This window comes from Streptopelia decaocto, assembly GCF_964273445.1.
Source record: "Streptopelia decaocto genome assembly, chromosome: 14".
NCBI lineage: Eukaryota > Metazoa > Chordata > Aves > Columbiformes > Columbidae > Streptopelia > Streptopelia decaocto.
The window spans coordinates 2,302,853-2,324,442 of record NC_138669.1 but is presented as its reverse complement, the minus strand read 5'-3'; the positions used below and the strand labels follow the sequence as shown (position 1 = coordinate 2,324,442).

Here is a 21,590-nt window from a genome sequence, read left to right as displayed (position 1 = left end):
ACAATTATCATGCACATCCACTAAAATAAATCCAGGAAACTAAGCAATCGACCCACAGAACTTGGGTTTGCATAAAATAAGGATGAATTCTGGAAATGGGAAACAACCACTTCCAATTGCAAAAAAGAACCCCAAAACACAGGTGTGAGGCTGCACAGCAAACAGCAAAATAAAAACGCACCAAGGAGATCCCTTTCTGCTCAAACCTTAAAAGCTGAGAAATGACTTTGAGTTCATTACCTATCCCCCCAGACTAATGTATTTACTTGTATTCAAGTGAAAGAGTGGGGAAAAACATATTTGATTCATTCTTTGTAATTTCCCCAGGAAAAAATATTTTTTTGGAGAAAAACAATATACAACCAGCTGAGCCAAATTTCTTTCTCCCTCTCAGACAAAATTGGATCATGATTCATCATATACACAGTTGAATTTTAATTTATTCCTTTAACAAGTTTGTTTGTGTGTTTTCTTGTAAGCAAGAATTAATACACCCAGACATGAGGAAATGTTACTTTTACTGCATTGCCTTTTGAATTTATAAATGTTGAGTCTAAGTCCTGTTGGCATTCATTCTTGCCTGAAGAAAAAAGGACAACTGTCTGACCTATGCACAGAGGTTCTCTGTCCTTTGTAGAGGTTCACACTAACCTCACATCAGCTATCTCCTGAATGAAATTAGAAGATCCTGCCCGTCTTCCACATGGGCATAGATGGATGGTTACCACCTTCCTCAAGGAAAGCTGTTTCAAAATAATTCATTCCCACGGTAACTCCATGGTGACACTCAACTAAAAGAGGAAGGTGACATGGGAAAGCATTTGGCCTATTAGACTAACGTAAAACCCCACTCAGTTCAGTGGAGTCCAAGCAGAATTTAGCCATCTGGTATTCATACATACATCACAGCTAGGATGTTCGCCTGCTAAATGAGTAGTTCACGAAGCAACACTAACCATGATCACCCTTCTGTTCTTGCAGTGAGAAGCTCAGAAAGCCCTCTAGTTACTGGAACTAAAGAACACACCCAATTAGATGAGTCCCTATCCCTGATCTCTGCTGCAAGAGAAAATAAAGAAACTCTGCTACAAATTGTCAATTTGGTGCAATGCATTCGAGGGAAGCGAGGAGCTGCACCCACTGAGCAGCTCTAGAGCTGTGTTCACTCAGGGGCCAGGCAATGCAGGGTCATGGAAGAAATACATCTGTGCCTTAACCCTGCCAACTATTACCCCAAAACACCCACCATTGAGAGAATTCAGAACAGGCTCCTCCTCCAAATTCATCCGAGAAGATGACAGAGCAAATTGTGACTCATCTCTGAAGGGGGGACCAGACCTGTCAGTGTTGCAGCTCATGCAATGGTGTAGCGAGCAGCCATTTGGTACCACCTGCCATAGTCTTCTGAAGCATCATGAACCAGTTTGAACCCTTTAGCTCACTTGTAAACAGAGGAAGCACAAAGACACTGCAATTCTGAGCTGCTGCAACACTGTCTGCCACTCGATAAGCTTCACAGAAATACAAACACAATCCATAAGCCATGTATCAGTGGCATTTTCCACAACTGTTTTGTGTTTTCAAACCATTAGTTAGACATTGCAAGCAAATTTGGCTCTACGAAAGATAAAAATGCATCTATTTCTACTACAGAAACACCTTTGGCCAATAAGAGGCCCCATTTCTCTTTGCAGAAAATTTGTGGACTCTGTGGAATAAGCAAGCAAAGTGAGGCAATTTGCACTTGCTAAGTAACGTGTAAGTGTTGCAACTAATTCTATATATGACTAAATACTATAATTGGTTCCAAGCATTTTGTTCATCCCTAAATTCATAATATCTAAAACTTGTTTTCTAGACAAACAGGATGTCTACAGAAAGCAACGCAGCAAGAAACAGCAGTGATATGCCACACGAATACAGACACATATCTATGTGTATACACACGCATATACACACGAAGTAGCACTTATGTTAAGTCAGGGGTGTCAAACTCATTTTCATCGGGGGCCACATCAGCCTCACAGTTGCCATCAAAGGATCGAATTAATTTTAGGACTGCAAAAATGTAACTACTCCTATATTCATACAGTCCTAAAATTACTGGGAGGCTGATGTGGCCCCCGGTGAAAACAAGTCTGACACCCCTGCACTAAGTGCTAATTTACATCTGCGAAGAGAAGTGAGCAGCCAGGCAGACGGGCCAGAGCTTCAGCCTCTGTGCACTGATTATCCGCTAACTTGGAACGGGGAGACTTCACAGAAGCAAACTTGAGATTAACAGTAAATCTAACACCAAGGAATGCTGCTGTAGGACAGCACACGGCATCATGGCTTTGTATTCATAGTAGAATCGTATTTAATACAATTAAAGTAATTACTTCAGCCCAGTCAGCCCTGGTTAAGTCTCCAATGGAGTTAATTACCAGATGATGGTTAAATACTCTGAACACACAAAAGTTAAATACTCTCATTATTAATATTATAATTGCAACTGCTGCAAGAGCAGGTGGGTCCAGTGTTCTTTGAGCACTGCAATGTTGTAACATGAAAAGTAAGGCCAGTACTTTTATCTAGTTAGTTTAAACACAACACATTTCCTTGTTTTACTAACCAAGTATCTGCCTCAAAAAATACAGAAAAGCTAGGGCCCTACTTACTTTACCACCAAGGAAATAACCTGTGTGATCCAACACCAGCACATAAAGACCGAATATTTACAGGAAAAGGAGAATGAAAACCACAAGATGGAAATAAAAAGAAGCAGGAGAAATCTACTTGTTGTACTGTGAATTTCTACAACAGAATTAAAATCTTGTGCCCCACCAGCACTGCCATGTACAGTATTGAATCCCTGCTTGGTAACACAGCTTTGGGCAAACACCCAAAAAAGATAAAGTAATGATTGAAGGCACAGGGAAGAGGGAAGGAAATGAGACACTGAATTAAGAAAGGTTATAAGGACTGGGTCATGTTTAGTCCTGCGAAACAAAACTGCACAGAACTACAGAAAAGAGAACAAATGATTATTCTCCCTAGTCAAAGATGGAACAAAAAATAATGAGATGAAGCCATAAAGAGGAAAATGAAGGACTGAGAACCTTTATAACTCAAGGAGTGGAACAAGCAGCCCAAAGGCTGTAGAATACTCATCACTGAGGGTGTTCAGGCTTAAGTAAACACCCATCTGTTGAAGAATATTTTGTTATAATTGCTCCTGCTATTGTGCAAGAAGGTAGAAAAACAGTCCCCCCCAAAGTCTCAGGATTGGATACCTACAATTCACTTCTTTCACATTTTTGAAACATTTATTCAGAACAACAAACATCTGGTTCTTAATCCCCCAATTAACACTGTTTCCAGCCCTAAGGAATTAATCATAGAATTCGTGGAAAACAGTTTATTTGCTAGCAATGGAGCAGAACAAATTGCCTACAAACTTCTGCATTGGTAATGGAGCAGTTTAACAGCCTTTTTTTTTTTTTTTTTTTGACATTTTAATTCAAAAAAATAAAGAACAGAAAGTCATCCCTGGAAAAATACCTTTGCAGCAGTGTGTCAGCAGAGAGTTACACTGCACTGCAGACGCAGGCTCTCGCCTGTGCTATTGTAAAAAGTGTCGGATATTATTGGTATTCAGGAGGACAGAGTTCTGTGGCTTGGTTGAATTCAAAGGGACCTGTTGGTAACTTCTGAAAGCAGTTACTTAGCGTCACTGAACCAAACGCCTGCTCACCTTTTGTTTTTACCATTTCCACAATATATATTTTAATTTATTTCCAGTTACAAAAAGAAAATAGAGTCCAAAGTATCATCCTGATAAAGAAAATCTACCTTACTGCTTGCGTTCTGGCACCGCTGTCGCCACTCTTTGTGCTAAGCGGCTTTCCTGCCTATAGCTGGCCACCAGAAGAGGCTTATTGTCCCAACACCTCTTTGTTACCACCTCTTACACCCCACAGCTCAGTGGATTTACACCCTGCTGCTTTTTGCTGCTGGGGAGAAATTAAATAGAATGGAAAGTCAATCACCAAATGTTCTAGTACTCTAGAGTTAAAGATGTCCATGTGTGTAAGAATGGAACATGCTGTTCATCGGTTTATTCGCCGGGCTTTGCCAATAGATGCATTTTAACTAAACATCTTTTATTCTCACAAAACAGATTTTCAATGAGTAAGCAATACAAACAACACGCATTACAATTCTACCCAGCAATCCAGCCTCTCGGTAACAGCTCTGATGTCTCCGCTCGCTCCGGGCTCTCTCATTGACCACTGCAATTTACTTCAAGGTTATCATGATTTGGACAGCTCTTGAAAACATGTTTTTGTTGTTGGAGCCTTCTGTACACATTTGCTGTGGTCGATCTTCTTTCTCTACCGACTGATTTCCTTGTGAATAGTCAGTCCTGAGATGTCAATTAGTAACTGAGCCATTTCCCCTTACGCTCCTTAAATTATCTTCAGATATTTCTTCATCAGCACATTCCAAGCTGATGGCTGCTTTAGTTTTGCATTTTTCTACAATAAAGCCTTTGCATTTCCCACGTGAGGTCTAATCTTGACTAAATTTACAGCTGCTCTAACACCTTTATATATTTATTAGTGCTACTGGACATCATGAATGATGTAGAAAGGAGGAAAATACAGATCTCTATTTAGTTTTGTAGAAATAGTTCTGAAAGCCTTAGGGTTTAGTGTTGTTTGTTGGGTTTTTTATTGTTTGTGGTTTTGGGGTTGTTTGATTTTTTTTTTGGTTTTTTTTTTTTTTTTTCCGCTTGGTTAGTATTTGGTTAGTTTTATTTTGTTTCTGTTTTACCACGCCATTCCACTGTTGTTTGTCTACTCATTCCTCCATGATTCCAGTGTATTTTAGATGACAATAAATCTTCATATGGAAGCCAGGAAGATGGGGTTTACCTTAATATTCAGAGTTGACAAGTATTGAACTCACCCACTCACTAAGCCATGTAAGCCCTTCCATTTGTTCCTTCCTTCCCAAATTGCATCAAATCTGTGTATGCTCCTGGTCCTTCACATCTCTCTGGGATCAGTCAATTCAAAGATCTGTTGTATTTCTCTAGCTAGATCTCTACCAGGGACACGGAATAGGACACAACAGGGCAGAAGCTGAGAAACCATAAAGATAAAATCACTCTCACTAAAAAACAACAGCATCCAGAACAACGAAATACATTCTCACAGACAAGACCAAAAAACTGTAACTTTGACAAATAACTACTTTGGGGATGCTGCAGCCAAGTGGTACGAGGTGTTAAACACTTTGAAAGATCTTATACCAAACTACTTCCAATCTAAGCTGTAATAAAAAAAGAAAAAATAAAAACCAAAGCAAACCAAACAAACCAACCACACCCACCCTCCTTAACCAAGCCTTGGTGATGGAGAAATGTGTTATTTCCTACTGACAGCAGCAGCCAGGGATGCAGACGGGGCTGTCTATCAACGGCTGTGGCAGGGAGCTGTTGTTGCGTCAGCTCTACACGGTGCCCTTAACAGGCAGCCAGCAATTACAGGTTTCTTACCCCAATAATTACAGGCATAAGAATATCTCTCGAAGAACATTATATTCTGGTTCTGCCACGGTGCTCATGCTTCTCAGGGTGCAACACACTAACCAGAATAAATACTTGTTTCTTAGGACTGAAATCAAAGCCTTAGCTTAACAAAGCCAAAGCTTGTCAGTTGTGTTTGTCATTGCGTCCACTGCTTTAAAGGGGCTCGCGCTGCTATTTTAAGTGGCAAGGAACACAGACAAATTATGAATTATGATTTCTTTTTAGAAAATTTCAGTGTGCTTCTTAAAGCAAGTCCCTTTTCAACGTGAAACAAACTTTCCACAGGATTTTCATTAAGGCTAGAGAATTTATACCCATGGAATAAAGTAAGAATAAGGAATGTAAAAGGATTCAGCAAGGATATCAAATAGCAAGTGTTGGTAAAAAGCCATTTCACATTTATGAATTCATTAACTTACCAGTTGGGACAGCAGGATCCATCGTTGGCTTTTCCCAGGTATTGATCTGCTCCCAAGTAAATCCATTGGTTCCCAAGGCCACACTATAACCACAATTACTGTAGTGCTCATCGAATGAACAACCACCTAAAGCCAAGAAAAATACATTGACATATTAATTATTTACTTAAATATTCTGTATGCAAGATTACACAGGGAAAAAAAAAAAACAACGTTTCCTGCATATTACATTTCAGACAGCAGAAGAGTTATCCAGAAAACATTTTTGTACTTTTTAAATTTTGTATTTGTTGGAAGCCTTACTCTTCTTCTCCTCATGCTACTGTTTCTTAGATCAGTTGCCTTTATTTCAACTTACAGTCTTTACATTTTCAAGGGCAATTGCAGATGATTCACACACGCAGGACTATTTCTGTTTGGATCCCAGTAATTGATACTTAATTACATAAACCTCTAGGTCAGATAATAAAAAAAGGAAGAAGAAACGTAGAAGGTAAACAAGAACAGCATCAGCGTTCCTATAGTGAATCCTCACTTTTTTCAGTTTTAAGCCTTGAATTATACAATCACAGAATCATGGAATGTCCTGAGCTGGAAGGGACCCACGGGAATCATGGAGTTGAACTTCTGTCCCTGCAGTGACACCCCACAGGTCACCTCGTGTGTCTGAGGACGGTGTCCAGTCTCTTCTTGAACACTGTCAGGTTGGGGCCGTGACCCCTCCCTGGGGAGCCTGTTCAGTGTCCAGCACCTCTGGGTGAAGAACCTTTTCTGAATGTCCAACCTCAGCCTCTTCCTGCCATTCCCTTGGGAACTCCCACAACCTTGGGTTACACCTAAAGAAAGTTCAACCTTCCTTTTAACCACCTCTTACGCATATCACCACAAAGCTCCATGTAGCCTGTGCCTATTCGTCAAGGTCTTCCAACTCAATACTTTTTAGTTTCTCCACAACAGGAGAATAATGTAAAGTCAATGGCAACTACCATTCACGCCTTCCAGACTGCTGACTAAGCGATCTTTCCTACTGCAATTCCCAAAATACCTGGATGCAGTTAACTGCCGTAAATAACCTGGCAGCTGCCTGAACACTTGTGAATCAAGGGAAACCCATGAACAGTGGAATGAATTTTGTATGCCAATGCAGATTTTCAGAACTTGTGTCAAGCAGACAAATCAAGGTACTTTATTCCCTGGTAGGATATGCCTACAGTGGTGTCTCTTACAGTACTTGGGGCATATTTCTCTTCACATCCACCCAGCTTTGTCTGCCAAAGACATTTCAGTACTGGATCCATCACACCGGGCAGCCTGGGTCCTGGAGCTCAGACCTTAATCACGCCAACAGTGTCTCTGTACTGCTTTGGTTTTCTCTCTCAAGGCAGCAAGGGCAATTTTTCTCTGCAGATACTACTCCAAAGTCAACTGGACATATCTAACACTTGAGAGCCACAAGGCCTGAGCGATGCTCAAGGCAACTCTAATTCGCTCTGCCAGCCAAACTGCCAATTGCTCTTGACACTAATCATGGAGTTAGATGCACAGAGACATTCCTGACTCTTTATTCCTTCCCAGAGGCTGCATTGCCTACACAGACACAATAAACAGCTGCTAAGTGAGTGATCTGAGGTTCCTTTGCGATAAGGATTAACGAACACTGGGGACATCAAGGCCTTCTTTAGTTTTCACCTATACTTGCTAGCTCCCAGGAAAGCCCAAACTTGCCTCAGTTTCTATGAAACACCTCATAAATGACAAACACAAATACATACCACGTCATCAATATTTATTAAATCCTTATCCTGTTAAAGGACTTAGTGTGCACTCCAACTGCCACTGGTTTTCTAAGTTGTTCTACAAACCTACACATATTATTTCTAGTTAAGTATATACTAGAAGGATTTGTTGGGTAGAGCACCTGACACCCAAAAACATTCAGCTGTTAAAGAAAAGTTTAAAGATCAAGCTTGCCCTAAAAATATATTTTGATATATTGTATATTTTCATTATAAACAAATCTGACTGTAGCATGTCTTATGACCCCTGCAAGCTTGCCTGTCTGTTTCAGTAGAGTATCTCCAAATATTTCAGAAGTGTCATATATAACATTCTAATATTTTTTGCTTTAAATTGACTGTACTTGTGAAGCTTTCCCAGCTGTCAAAAAGAGCAAGACTACACTTCAACTGTTTCCCTAATTTTTAAAATTTAATTTAGGTGAAAAAGTTCAAATTTAAAATATTCAACACGCTAATTAAAATGTCTAAGGGAAAATAAAGGTGTTCTGGATTGCGGGGGAGTGCGCCTTTTTCACAGCAAGAGGGTATGAGAGATAATAGCAAATACTATGTTCTCAGTCTCCAAGCAGGATATTCTAATTTTGGCAAATTCACTTCAATAGCACAACGTCAGCCACACACCACGTCCTCAGCACCTCTGTTCAGCACAACAACGCCGCTGTCTCTGAGCTATTCCTTTGAAGGGCTTGTAAACAAATTCTCCGATCCAGCCGCACAATTGTACAAGGTCTCGTGTACATGGAGAAAACTGCACAGGTGCTGCTACAGAGTCCCAGAAGCAAAACAAGTGATAGTAACAAAATATGGGGTAGAAATCCTCATTTAACAGAGCACGCAGTTGTTGATATCTTGCTATAACTGGCTAAATAGGTTATTTTATACATGCTGAGGTAGGTAAAGTTGGAGGAGCTGAGAAGAGGATACAGTGAGAACTTCTGGAAATTAATTAGGACTTTCCACTGATAAGAGGCAACATCTACAGAAGCTTTAAAGTGCCTTGTTTGATACCAGGTTTGCACATTATAATTTTAGCCACAGGATCACAAAGTCGTTTGAGGAAAACGAGAACATTCCAACGTTCACCAAAATGGGGTTCTACATCTTCATAATTTCTTTATAAGAATGAGGATTTTAAGAAGCAAACAGGGATCCTGGAGCCTGTCCCCTGGTTGGCTGAAAATTAAGCAGTGACAAATGCAGTCGCTGAACGGGGCAAAAAAAAGGAAACAGAGATGACTGATAGTTAGATAACACATGTGGTGTTGACCTCTTTTCACAGAATGAAACCCAAAAAGAAAGCAGCTTTTCCTTTCCTGAAAAGGGTCGTATTGAAGCAAATAACGTCTCACACAGGAAGGATAAAATATCCCTTGTTTTACACTGCAGGCTTGTAACAATGCCACTGCTCATCTAAGTGATGCTAATTAATTTTGAGCAGACCTATCATCAGTTACTGAGACTTGCCCCCAGATTAAATGTAAACCAGCCTTGCATAAATTGAATGCCTCCTTTGAATATATAATTGAATTTGCGGAAGTGTGCGCCAGGGGGGTGTTTAAATAAGTGCACAAATATGATAAAAAGAACTTCACGCCATTATATCTAATTCAGTAAGCAAAAATAATGGCAGGGGCACGTTCCAATTAGTGTTTGATTTATTTATGTTAACAAATCCAATTGTTAGAATGTTTTATAAAGTCATCCAATGTCAAACTCATGGACTCACCAGATTAAAAACAAAACAAAACCAACAACAACAAAAACCCCACACCACATGCTGAACGTGAGAAACCTCATCAGTTATCCTGTGTTTCTAAACACACCCAGAAAGCAGCACAGCATCAGACATAATTTCATTGACCCTTCACAGCCTTCCCAAGGTAGGAAGGATTAGAGACAGTGAGAACATCAGTCTCATTTCTCGCATCCCAGGCCTTTCGTCTGGGGCATAAATACTTAGCTTTCTCCCTTACTTATTAAATAAATGAAATTAAAAAGCATGCAATAGTTTTCTGTGGAACATCTCTTCTGAAACTCTCATGAGAACTGAGATTTAGTTCACCAATTCAGCCTCACCAAATATGAGGCAACTACAGTAAGAAACACTATGGGATAAGTTATTTATGAACTATAAATTAACACACCATTGTTTCTGAGGGAATAGAGTGTACACTAATAGAGTGTACTAGGGCAACAATGATGATTAAGGGAGTGGAGCATCTCCTGTGTGAGGAAAGACTGAGGGAGCTGGGGCTCTTTACCTTGGAGTAGAGGAGACTGAGGGGTGACCTCATTAATGTTTATAAATATGTAAAGGGGGAGTGTCAGGAGGATGGAGCCAGGCTCTGCTCAGTGACAGCCAATGGTAGGACAAGGGGTAATGGGTTCAAACTGGAACACAAGAGGTTCCACTTAAATTTGAGAAGAAACTTGTTCCCGGTGAGGGTGGCAGAGCCTGGCCCAGGCTGCCCAGGGGGTTGTGGAGTCTCCTTCTCTGCAGACATTCCAACCCGCCTGGACACCTTCCTGTGTAACCTCAGCTGGGTGTTCCTGCTCCATGGGGGGATTGCACTGGATGAGCTTTCCAGGGCCTTTCCAACCCCTGACATTCTGTGATTCTGTGAAAAGCTCTTAATTTCAACTGGAAACTCTACTCATCTCAAAGCAGGCTCACTATTGGAATTTTGTGTCACAGTGATTTCAACTGTTATCAACCTATTAAGGGAAACCACGATACTATCGGTATACATTTTTTGAAAATCTTTTCCAAATTTATATACCATGTTGAAATGCTATCTTGGCAGGTTCAACACGACACAGCTATTCCCACACATTTTGAAACCGCTGATGAGCACAGTTTCCATGCACATACACACGTGACACATGCATGGATGCAATTAATGGTTGCATGTTCATTGCATAGAAACCTTCCTATCATCAAAATATTGCTGACGCTGCAGAAAGGATTACATTTGGTCTTCATGACAACTGTCACCAATAACACAGCTCAATGCTAGGAAAGCCATAGATCATACAAGTCTAATATTGTGTAAAGACACAGTGTCATCCCAGTAATATTTTTTTCTTCCAGCACTTTTCTCCAGAAATTACTCATCCCTAACGTGGAACAGTCAGACAAAGTTTATCAGTTATCCTGCTAACCCCACAGAACCACTCTGCTGCAAAACAAGCACCGTGGCTGGGATTCTGACATGTATGGTACAAATATTCCAGCTGTATTTCCTGAACTTGTCAGGTTAAGATAAGCTTTCACGCTTAAATTCATTATTATAGGTTTCTTTTTGCAAAAGCTTGCCTACAAGTCTCATGATTTGAGCCCTAGCCCAGCTCATACACTCATTACTAATTCTGTACTTCCTAATCCACCAAGGATCAGTGAAATCGCTTTCAAGTATCCTAGGAGTAAAACTAACATTAAATGTCATTTGTTTAAATTTGTATGTCCAAATCTAGAATGAGTCATCTAACTTCACTTGCCAGAATACACATCCTTTATTTAATACCAATAATATCTTGCTTCTGACAGCTTAGCTGTCACCTATTTCAATACCTCAATATTAACATTTTATTGCTTTATTTAAGCAATACATATCTACAATCTCTCTGGATTTGTTTTTACGCTACAGAACAAAGTCAGTCAGCACACTGTGCCTTTCCCTAACTTTGCAAGTTCAGTTTAGTTTCAATCTGCTGAAACACACCAAGATCCATTTACATAAAGAGTTTTCAGACTTGCCCTTCCCAGTATAACAAAACTTTAAAAATGAACAGCGGTTTTCAAAACCACAGACAGTTCTTAAACAGACTTTCCTCGTCGTCTTTTCTTAGGATTCGAGCTAAAAACATTTTAATTCATTAGCTGACTGGCTTTTTTTCATCCTTGAAACAGGCTCCTGCTTTATTCATGGTATGACAACATGAAGATTCCTTTTTAAAAATGCAAATTTGTAGCACTTGTTTTTATTCTTGTAGTTTAAATAAAAGCCTTACTTTGCTTCAATTTATTTTTTAAATTACAGGACCATTTTTTTTTTTTTCCTATAACAATGCATTTCTGTATTCCAAAAATCCACCTTAAATGATTAGCCACGATTGCTGAAGATGTGATTAGCTCTATTGGTAGTATAAACCATTTCTGGGTATTCATTGTTTCTGCAGAAAAGCTAACACTGCTTTTCTTTCCTTCCAGCATCTGAAAAGTCTTGGGTCTAATTATTCAGTATATCTTAACAGGATTATCTAACATTGTATTTATTATCTAACACTGTATTTATGGTGCATTTTCACCGAATTCTACATCAATTATCTCACCAGAGTCTGGATCAGTCAGTACTTTCCATTGACTTACTTCCTCTCAACATTTTATAATACTACATGAAATACCTATTCAAGCTGTGCAGTCATTTAAATTATGTACTTATTTTACTTTTACCATCTACTAAGGCAGCAAAAAACTGTCTGGAGATAACCATTTCTCACTTATTTTATATTCCATTAGTAAGCCTATCTTTCTCAATAAGCTTTTATACAAACTTCAAATTAATGTGTTTGAACTTTAAGCAAGAAGCAGTCATTGACTGACTCATATCATCCCCGGTGATGAATAAAATATTGTCTTAAAAGATGCAATTTCAGGAATACCAATACCATCTACATGTCGTCTCATTTTCTCCTTTCCCTGTACTACTGTTCCTTGAATGCTGCTGGAGCTCCTGTTTTGACGGAAGATTCTCCTTATAGATAAGATGTTTTATTTGAAGTTCATGATCAGAAAACATGAAAATAGTAGCTTAAATAAGTGTAGGAAGTCTGGTTTTTTGCCACACCAGTGAACACAGCATAAAACTAAACAATCTGGTTGCAATCAAATGTAATTAGAACAAACTTTTATCATTGTCAGAAAAGAAATCAAGAGCTTGTTGGGCTGGCATTTTCATCATCATTCCAATTAGCTCAGTCCACCCAAATGAAGCCAAAGGAAGGAAATTCAATCAGTGCTGAACTTCAGAAAGTGCCCCGTTCTCTTTGGCAGTTCCCCCATTCAGCCTGCAGAGGCTTCTGTAAAGCTCTTTGCACTTGGCATCCTCTGAAGCTTCTCCACCCCATCACCAAAGCCAACCCCCTACTAACACCTTACACGGGCTTGTGACTACAGCTCCCTCGGACACTCACAACTACCCGCAGTATCCATAAGGACAACCAGGTATGTGTGCATACATGCACACCGCATCTGTATTCTAAGTGGCTCCAAGAAGAAATATCAAGTAATTTAAATGATGATTTCTTGTGGAAGAATCTACAACGGCGAGTTGGTTCTTGGTGAACAACAAGAACATTTTGCTTAAATTGCTTCTGAAGAACACATGCAATTAGAGGTCCAGTGTTTTGTAGGTCTCCAAAGGCTGCTCCTTGATATTTGAGGTAGCGCACTTAATAAGTACTAGCACAACTGTATACTTGTTGAATATCAGAAATTTGGATAGATATTGTCTGTTACTGAGTATCAACAAATAAAATCTAATTGGCTAATACAATTGTGATAACTTGCAGTGAGTGCTGCAATTTGTATATCTTGTTAAATTTAATAACATGGTTATTATAAGCTACTCTCTGGGAATGTCTGTATAAATAACTTCTATTGAGGTCTAACAACTCTTACAGCTACAAGTTTGTATTAATACACTTCTCAGATTGAGGTTCTCTCTTACAAAAGATCATTTTACTTGTTGCTGACAGTTACGGTTTCAAATGACATATAAAGCACAATGTCAAGAATACGTGAAGATATGTATTTTAAATTGTTTTCCGTTAAACCTTGATCCTCATTCAATGTGTCAGGAGCAAGTCGAGCCCAGAAATGACGGCGCTGAGCCAGCTGCTCCGCATTTGGTGCCCTGGGGTCAGACTGGGGCTGCGCGGGCAAACATCAGACTGTGCAAAAGAACTTGCAAATTTTGGTCAGTTGAGCGATGGTTGAGGCTCCTTTTCTGTTTAACCATATTTCCTACTACTGTATGCAAGTGCATGTGCAAAACCTCCTCTCTAATTACAGTTATGAATCTTTCACTGACAATATCTGACCCAGAACGTGCATTGAGCAGAACTGCAGTGTTGTAAACTCCGCATTAAAGAGGGACAGCAGGGGAAAGGAGACAAAATTAGGGCAACATTAACACAAACGCAGTTAACTCTAAAGATAGCTCAGATTTTGTTAGAAAGGAGGCCACAATTGCACATCTCACCACTTAGCATGTTATTCCAACACACCCGTAGCCACCTGCAGCCAGTGACAAGTCACCAGTAATGTCACAAAGCGACCACCGGCCACGTTTCGCTGAGACGGTCCCGCTCAGTCCCTGCAAGGCGGCTTGTGCTCATCCTCTGGCACGGGGAACTGATTTACTAATAGCAGGTTGTGAACAGTTCAATATCTGCTGAGGTTCTTGATTTGAGAGGAATTCCAAACTCTCAAATAGACTAATTGACAACATTTTATGTTTACTATGTGCTTCACTTCAAAATAGTTTCAGGTTGTAGTATCCTTGTTATATGAACCTTGCTTAGTAACAAACACAGAAGAAGATTCCTGTTCCATCATCCAAGGCCTTTTTCCTGTCTCCAGCAGAGATCATCTGCTGTTTGAGGCCAAAACTTCAGATGATGCTTTTCCAACAGAATATATTTTTAAAGAAAGATTTTCTGGATTCCCCAGTTCTTATTCCTTTAAAACAGCATCAAGCCTGAACTCTGCCAGGAAGCATTAAATGCTTAAAACACTTCTAAGACTTGAAAGGCATGGGGTGAAGGAATCTAAATGCAATCACTTTTCAGGATACTGAATGACCAGATTGTAATAAGAAATCCTTTTCTGTCATATAAACCATGGTTTCAGTCATCATTTAATCCTTGGTTCATCAAGACATGTGAACCAGGTGCTCTGAGCTTTTTATCCCCAAGCACACCAGCACTTCACGTTGTAGCCCAAAAGTAGCTGAGATGGCCCCGGGAAGCACAGAGTCTAAAAATCCAAATTTGAAACACGCTTTGAAATAGTTTAACTGACAGTACATCAATATTTCCTTTTAGTAACCTAGGAGGATTGCGTTAACACCTTCTACATACGGGTAAGACAAGACACTTTAGAAGTAGTTTAGACAAACTTTCTATTACTGTTCCTACACCAAAATACTCCAGGTTCACCAGAGTAATTCAGATGCACAAAAGGTCATTTACTGGACATTTACTTCTGAAAATAAGGTCTTACTAGCAATTTAAGAAGAAAATTGTCTTGGCTTAAAAAAATTCCCTTTACACTAGAAATTTAATGGCACTGTCTCCATAAATTAAACAACTACCTTCTGCATGACATTGCTTTACGCACATCCTCATCAAGCCCTGTCGGATATGTTTCCCACTTGATTTTGGTAGATGGAAGGGTATTTGTGAGTATGGCTACATACAGTATTTAACAGCACAGAAACTTCATTAAAATGGAATACATTCCCAAAGCCCCCAGGTGAAAGTGCAGATACTCAGAAGCAAAGATTTTCTTTTAAAAAGTGTCCTCCTAAAGATTTCAACTATGCAGTTCAACTGAGTGTAAAGTTTCTAACAAATTCTTCGTTCATTTTTTTTATAGGTCATTTTAATTTTAAGATATCTGTGCAAGATTCTGATTCATTAAATATACGATGCTTCAAAAGATTATACTTATATTACGTAATATAGAAATTAGACTCGGTTTCTGATTAGCTGAATTGGCATTAAATATGCTTGCCCAATTAGAACCATACTGCAATTATATTGATACTTTAGTTAACTACCCATTAGGCACTGCAGCCAAAAATGTAAGAGAGAGAGTGAAAGCAACATTTTCTTGGTGTTTGCCCTATGGTCCTTCTCCTAAATTGAGGTCATCTATAATCTTTAACCCTTCAGGTGGAAGCCCTAGCAAACTGCATAAAAGTAAAAACAATAATAAATAAGCTAATCAAGCATCCTCATTTGTCCTCTACACACTTTGTAGTCCATTGGAATCATTATGGCATCAGACCATCTTTTTACCCAAGTCCTCTCACAAACACCTGGAATCACAGAACAGTTTGGCTTGGAAGGACCTTCCCAGCTCCCCAGTGCCCCCCCTGCCATGAGCAGGGACATCTTCACCAGCTCAGGGTGCTCAGAGCCCCGTCCAGCCTGGCCTGGGATGTCTCCAGGGATGGTTCAGCCACCACCTCTCTGGCCAACCTGGGCCAGGCTCTCACCACGCTCAAGGGCAAATATTCCTTCCTCACGTCCAGCCTGAATCTCCCCTCCTTCAGTTTAAAACCATCACCCCCTGCTCTATTGCAAGAGGCCCTGCTCAAAAGTCTGTCCCCATCATCCTTCTTGGTCCTTTTTAAGTTCAGAAAGGCCACAGTAAGGTTTCCCCAGAAGACTGGCAAAGGAAAAGACAACAAAGCACTTTGCACACCCATCTTAAAAACCTAAGAATGGCTGAAGTCTGTCAGATATCTGGGAAGCATCACTTAGAAAAGACACACATGCAAGACAAGCCCACACTGAATCTCCCTTGAAACACCTTTCCAGCCTCACTGGTACCAAGAAATGCTCTTATTCAATGAACCTGCCTAATCATTTTCAAAATCGTAAGCACTTCTGGACTCCATAAGCTCCTGTGATGACTTCTGCATCTTCGCCACACTCGTACACCTCCTGGCTATTACCTTCATGGGGACTGCTGGAAAGAGAAGGGATGGGGATATTTTTGCCCTTATGCAATGGCAGGTGAACACAGGACGGTGGCACTGTGTCTGCAGAAGTGCTCGACTGAGACCCCAGCGAGGAGAAAGGGATCGCAGTATATTCATATTTTTTGCCCTCGGAGTGACTGTGCCTATCGGGCTGTACCCAGGAGGCAGAACTGCTTTAAATCACATCCTGCACTTTGGGACAAGACAAACTTCTCACTAGGCTATTGACCTAGAGTATTTTTTTTTCTTCTAAGACACTGTGATCCTTTACTATATTGCAGCATTTCTAGCAGTTTAACACTACCTTAAGATTAGATACTGAATAGAAACTTGACAGTGAACTTGACAGTGAGGTCCCAGCTGGAATAAAGATGTTACTTAACTACCTCTGATAACACTAATCTATGGCAAAAACTAACAATTTCCCAGAAGAGAGACTACAAGTCATACGTATCTTAAAAAAGTAGTAATTTTATTAGCTAAATTAGCTAAACTGACCACAACCTATATCATCTCCCTTCTTTTCACCTGTCACCAGAAGTGACAGTTTTAGGTTTCACCTTCCAGATTCCTCCGTATTTTTTTTCTAATACTAATAGCATCACAAATCAAGAAATAGTAACACAAAGCAATGTTTGTGCTTTTCCCCCTCAGTTCCCCTTTTAACTGATAATCTTAGGCAGGGGAAAAACAAAACAAAAACACAACAACAAACCACTGCTTAAATTTAATTTATGGAGCAGAAAATTTCAGCTAAAAGTGAACTATAGAATCAGAAATGAAGAAAAATTAGACTGAAATAAGATTGTAGCTAGTGTCCTTGCCACCACTGTAAGTGTTCTTGCTGTACAGACACCTTAGTAAAAGCAAGTTTTGCACTGCATTTTTCCTGCAATACAAGTGGACATATTAAAACTATGCATGGGGAAAGATGGGATTTAATCGGCAAATCTTACAGGGCTATGGAAAGGACAGTTGGTGTTTAAAAGGCAAAATACACACTATAGTGTGAGCTTCACTTCTTCCTACTTACTCATATCAAAGCATCCCAGTGTTCTTACAGCTTTCACACCCTTCCCACCCACACTGCTCTTCCAATCTAGTGTTCATGGGGGCTTGTCCATAGACCCAGAACCTGGCTTTCCATCCTCTCTAGTGCAAACCCTTCCCTTCTGTTTCTACTTTGACCAGCAAAACTCTGATCTTCTTGAGAAATACAAAAATTCGGGGAGGGAACAAAAAAACCCGCCCAACAACTGTGATTTCTTCATTACTATATAAGAAAATGATCCATAGTTCCAACTACTGTCATACAGTAGAGCGGATAAGATGTTGTGACTTTAACCTGTTGTGGCATCGGACAAGAATTCCTGCAAGTCCCCAGCTTCAAGACAGTTTCACAAGCATAAATGTCACTTAATCCCTTGGCAAATGGCTTTTAAAAAATTGCCAAGTATGAAGAGCTTCCCAGCATTCAGAGAGTAAGATATTAGACAATTGTCAGTTCCATGAAACAGAACCCAGAAGTGCCAAACCCTATTCCACCCCGTTCTGCAAGTGTTACACGATCTCCTGGCACGTTCGCTTCCATGATTCTGCATGCCGAGTAGCAGCATCACTTCATACAAACACTATGAGAATGGCAGAGCACATTTTAGTGCAAAAACACGGACAAAGCTCTTCCTTTTGCACTTGCCCATGAAAGCTTACATTGACCCCGAGCAGCAGTAACTTAAATACAAAAGCAGATACTAGGAACATAGTTACTCCACAAGACCTCTTTGCTGGGCATTTAAGAACTGACTATAGAAACATTTGGTGCTACAGAGGAACACAAAAACATGAATTTCCTGAAGATGCCTCATACTGTTGTCTCATATGGAGCCATCCATTGTTAAATACACAGCATTTGCTTACTTAAAATTCCTAGGCTCTTTTCTCCATGTCCCACTTCACATTAAGCATCTGGCACCTTTTTTTCTTTTTCTAATGAACAGATCTTAAATATCTAAAGATTTTTTTAATTTAAAATACCAAAGGCCTGATACAAAAACTTCCAGCCAGCAGCTGCTGTTAGCAAGAAATAAAGTTACATGGGGAAATACCCACAGCCATCCCCACCTGGTGCAGCCATGCACAAAAACCTGTGACCATCACCAACGCGGATCCTCTTCCCCTCTATCTGATCTGCAATCAGGACAGCCAGGATTTCTTCCACCTTTCCACAATGCAGAAGTACAAGCAGATTTTGTTTCGCAAGGAATATTCTCATGCTCAGTGCGTTCAAGTAATGACTTGATCTGGTAATTCAAGAATTCCTCAGAGACAGCTTGATTATTCTACAGGAATACAAGTGACTTTAAACTGTCTTTCAAATTAAACAGCATCAGTTCCCCCCAGAGGTTTAGATAGATAAGTGTCTGCTTTACAGCCCATAAAAGTGGCTTTACAGCCACTGTTCCCCAGGTAGAACAGAGAAATCCCAAATAGTCCAGAAATGGAAATGTCTCCATTTTTCTAACACCTCCCGCAATCAAAGGCTCATCATTTCAAAACACAACGCTTCGTTCCATCTCAAAAAACAAAATCCAGGAAAAATACTTTTTATGGTTTGCAGAGCCCAAAGTGATCCACCTAACTTTTTAGGACATGTAAATTCTGCCTTACAGATAGATAACCCGTCCTAGAGCACTATAAGGAGACTTCATTGTCTCTTGGAGGAAAGCAGCACAACACATGTTCTGGAGAGAAATGGCCCATCCCTCTGAGCAGTTAAGAACAACTGCGGTATCAGGATGGTGTGTCCTTCACCGGAGCGATGCAGCAGCAACCGCTGCCCTGGGCAGCCTGTTCCAATGCCCAACAACTCCTTCCAGGGAGAAATATTTCCTAATATCCAATATAAACCTCCCCTGGTGCAACTTGAGATCGTGTTACTCCGCTGAAAGCAGCGACAGCACAAGAGTGAAACATCCAGCAAACAGTAAATAACACTGCTGAGTGCTCCAGGGTTTTTACACATTGAACTTACTTTGATAGTTTTGTACTAACAGCTGTAATCCTAACATACACTACACATGAAAGTGCAGATACAAATACTAATTCTTAGTGATTTTTACAAAGCCTTTAAGCCAGTAAAGCTTTGCTAAACTCAAGACTCACAAAAATCTACTGTTTCCCTACCCTGAAACACTTGCAGAATTTGTTGATATTCAGAAAATCATCATTCAAACCTCCTGCAGCTGCGAGTAACTGGGAACCAACATGAGGGAATTAGGATCAGCTGGTTCAGGTGCTGAATGGAAGTGACAAGGAAAATAAGATACTTAGGTCAAATCTAAAGTTTGTGTTAAATCACAAGGCAAACTATTTATATTTGCAGGATTAACTCTTGGAGAGAGCATTCTGGTGCTTGTGACATTTGCGATTCCTGTGCCTTCCTTTCCCACTTACGAAATGAATGCTACAAGCCTTAATATTTGCCAAGTGCTCTCACTAGAAGCACTAGCTACCCAGAGCAGCTCCAAAAGTATTCCTGTTCCCTTGGATCCTTTCTCCTGTGTAGCATTCTCCATGTAGACAAACATGAGAAGGAGGAAACAACCTAGTTGAGCGAAGGAATTAATTTGTCTTTCAATATGAACTTTATTGTTTAGCCATCCTCCCCAGGAGAGGAGGTCTCATTAAGAATGTCAGTCTTTATATTTGTCAGTGCAACAGCCACATACAGGTATCGTCAGCTGTTTTCCTGATGTGCTTTGCAAACACCAAACCAATCCCCAAGTCCTCAAGCTTTGTAGACCATAATAGACCCGGGAGGCACAGCCAGGAGAAAACTTTCTCTGACACTGAAGAAGAAAAAAATACAGACAACCACATAACCCAGATTTCCAGACTTCCAGCAGAACAGAATAAAACACTGCTACCATTAACACATCAAAAATGATACAGAAATTAGCACTTTTCATTTGAAGTATTTACACAAAGCCAAACTCTTCCATTCCTCCTCCATTGTCACAAATTCAATTGCCTAAACATGTTATCAGAGGAGAGACATGCAGGTTTGCTTCGTGCTGCTCTGACACCACCTTTAATTCATCCCAAACTTCTCAGCTGCCCCATCACCTCCTCCATAACAGCTGTAACCAGAAGATTTAGCTCCATGAACTATGCTCCATTTCAGTCAAACACTCCATTCTCCTGCAATGACAATGACAGAAAGGATGGAGAGAATACTCTCTTATTCCTTTAACACCTGCCACTTGCCCAGAATAAGAAGAACGCACATACTGCAGCCAGGTCTCTGCTCTTCAGAGGAAAACAGGACCTCTGGTTGTTACCTTCACTTATTTGAACCAAAAAGTGATTAAAAAAAATAATACAATTGGGAATCAATGACTTAAAACTCCTTGATCAGGGGGATATAGCTATAGCAATTTTCTGGTAAGCTACTTAGATGGCTATCTGTCAATTCCACATACAAGATCTTTGGACTTGCCTATTTAAACAGTGAGCGCTAAGCAGCCGATGCAGCACTGATTGTGCCTTAACAACAAAGGCAAAATCTAAATTTACAGAAACAAAACTAGTGCCACTATGGCAACAAGTCAGCAAACAGCAAAAACTCAATGTAAAGCAATCTTGCCTCTAATCATGCTGATACCAGGTGTACCATTCTTAAATATAGTAATTTCTGGTACGCTCTCTTTGCAAAAGGAAAACACTAAAGTCAGAGTACAAATAATCGCTGAAAACGTGTTTACAGATGCAAGCTGCCTGCCCGAGATTATTTTCATTCAGGTAGGAAATAACTAACTGTGTACAAATCTAGGATTGCAAATAAGCACAAGCTTTGAAATAGACACGTATATTCTGAAGTAAAAATACTGAGCACGACAGTGTCTGTAGACAATTCCAGCCTTAAAAGGCAAAAGTAACAAACTCTATTTGTTCCAAAGTACGTGTCTGTCAAAGCAGAGCTCTTCTCTACTCATTAAAATGTCTCTAACCAAGCACCCCA

General features: G+C 40.0%; 1 protein-coding gene across 1 annotated transcript in view; it reads right to left on the bottom strand.

Annotated features, from left to right (window-relative positions):
- The window catches only part of PTPRT (protein tyrosine phosphatase receptor type T), a gene marked incomplete at its 5' end in the record, with an annotated part of 380,430 nt that overhangs the window by 271,872 nt on the left and 86,968 nt on the right, over nt 1-21,590 (bottom strand). Inside the window, one exon of the mRNA XM_082065426.1 lies at nt 5,998-6,123. Within this exon, the coding sequence (XP_081921552.1) occupies nt 5,998-6,123 (126 nt within the window). The remainder of the gene's footprint in view (nt 1-5,997; nt 6,124-21,590) is intronic.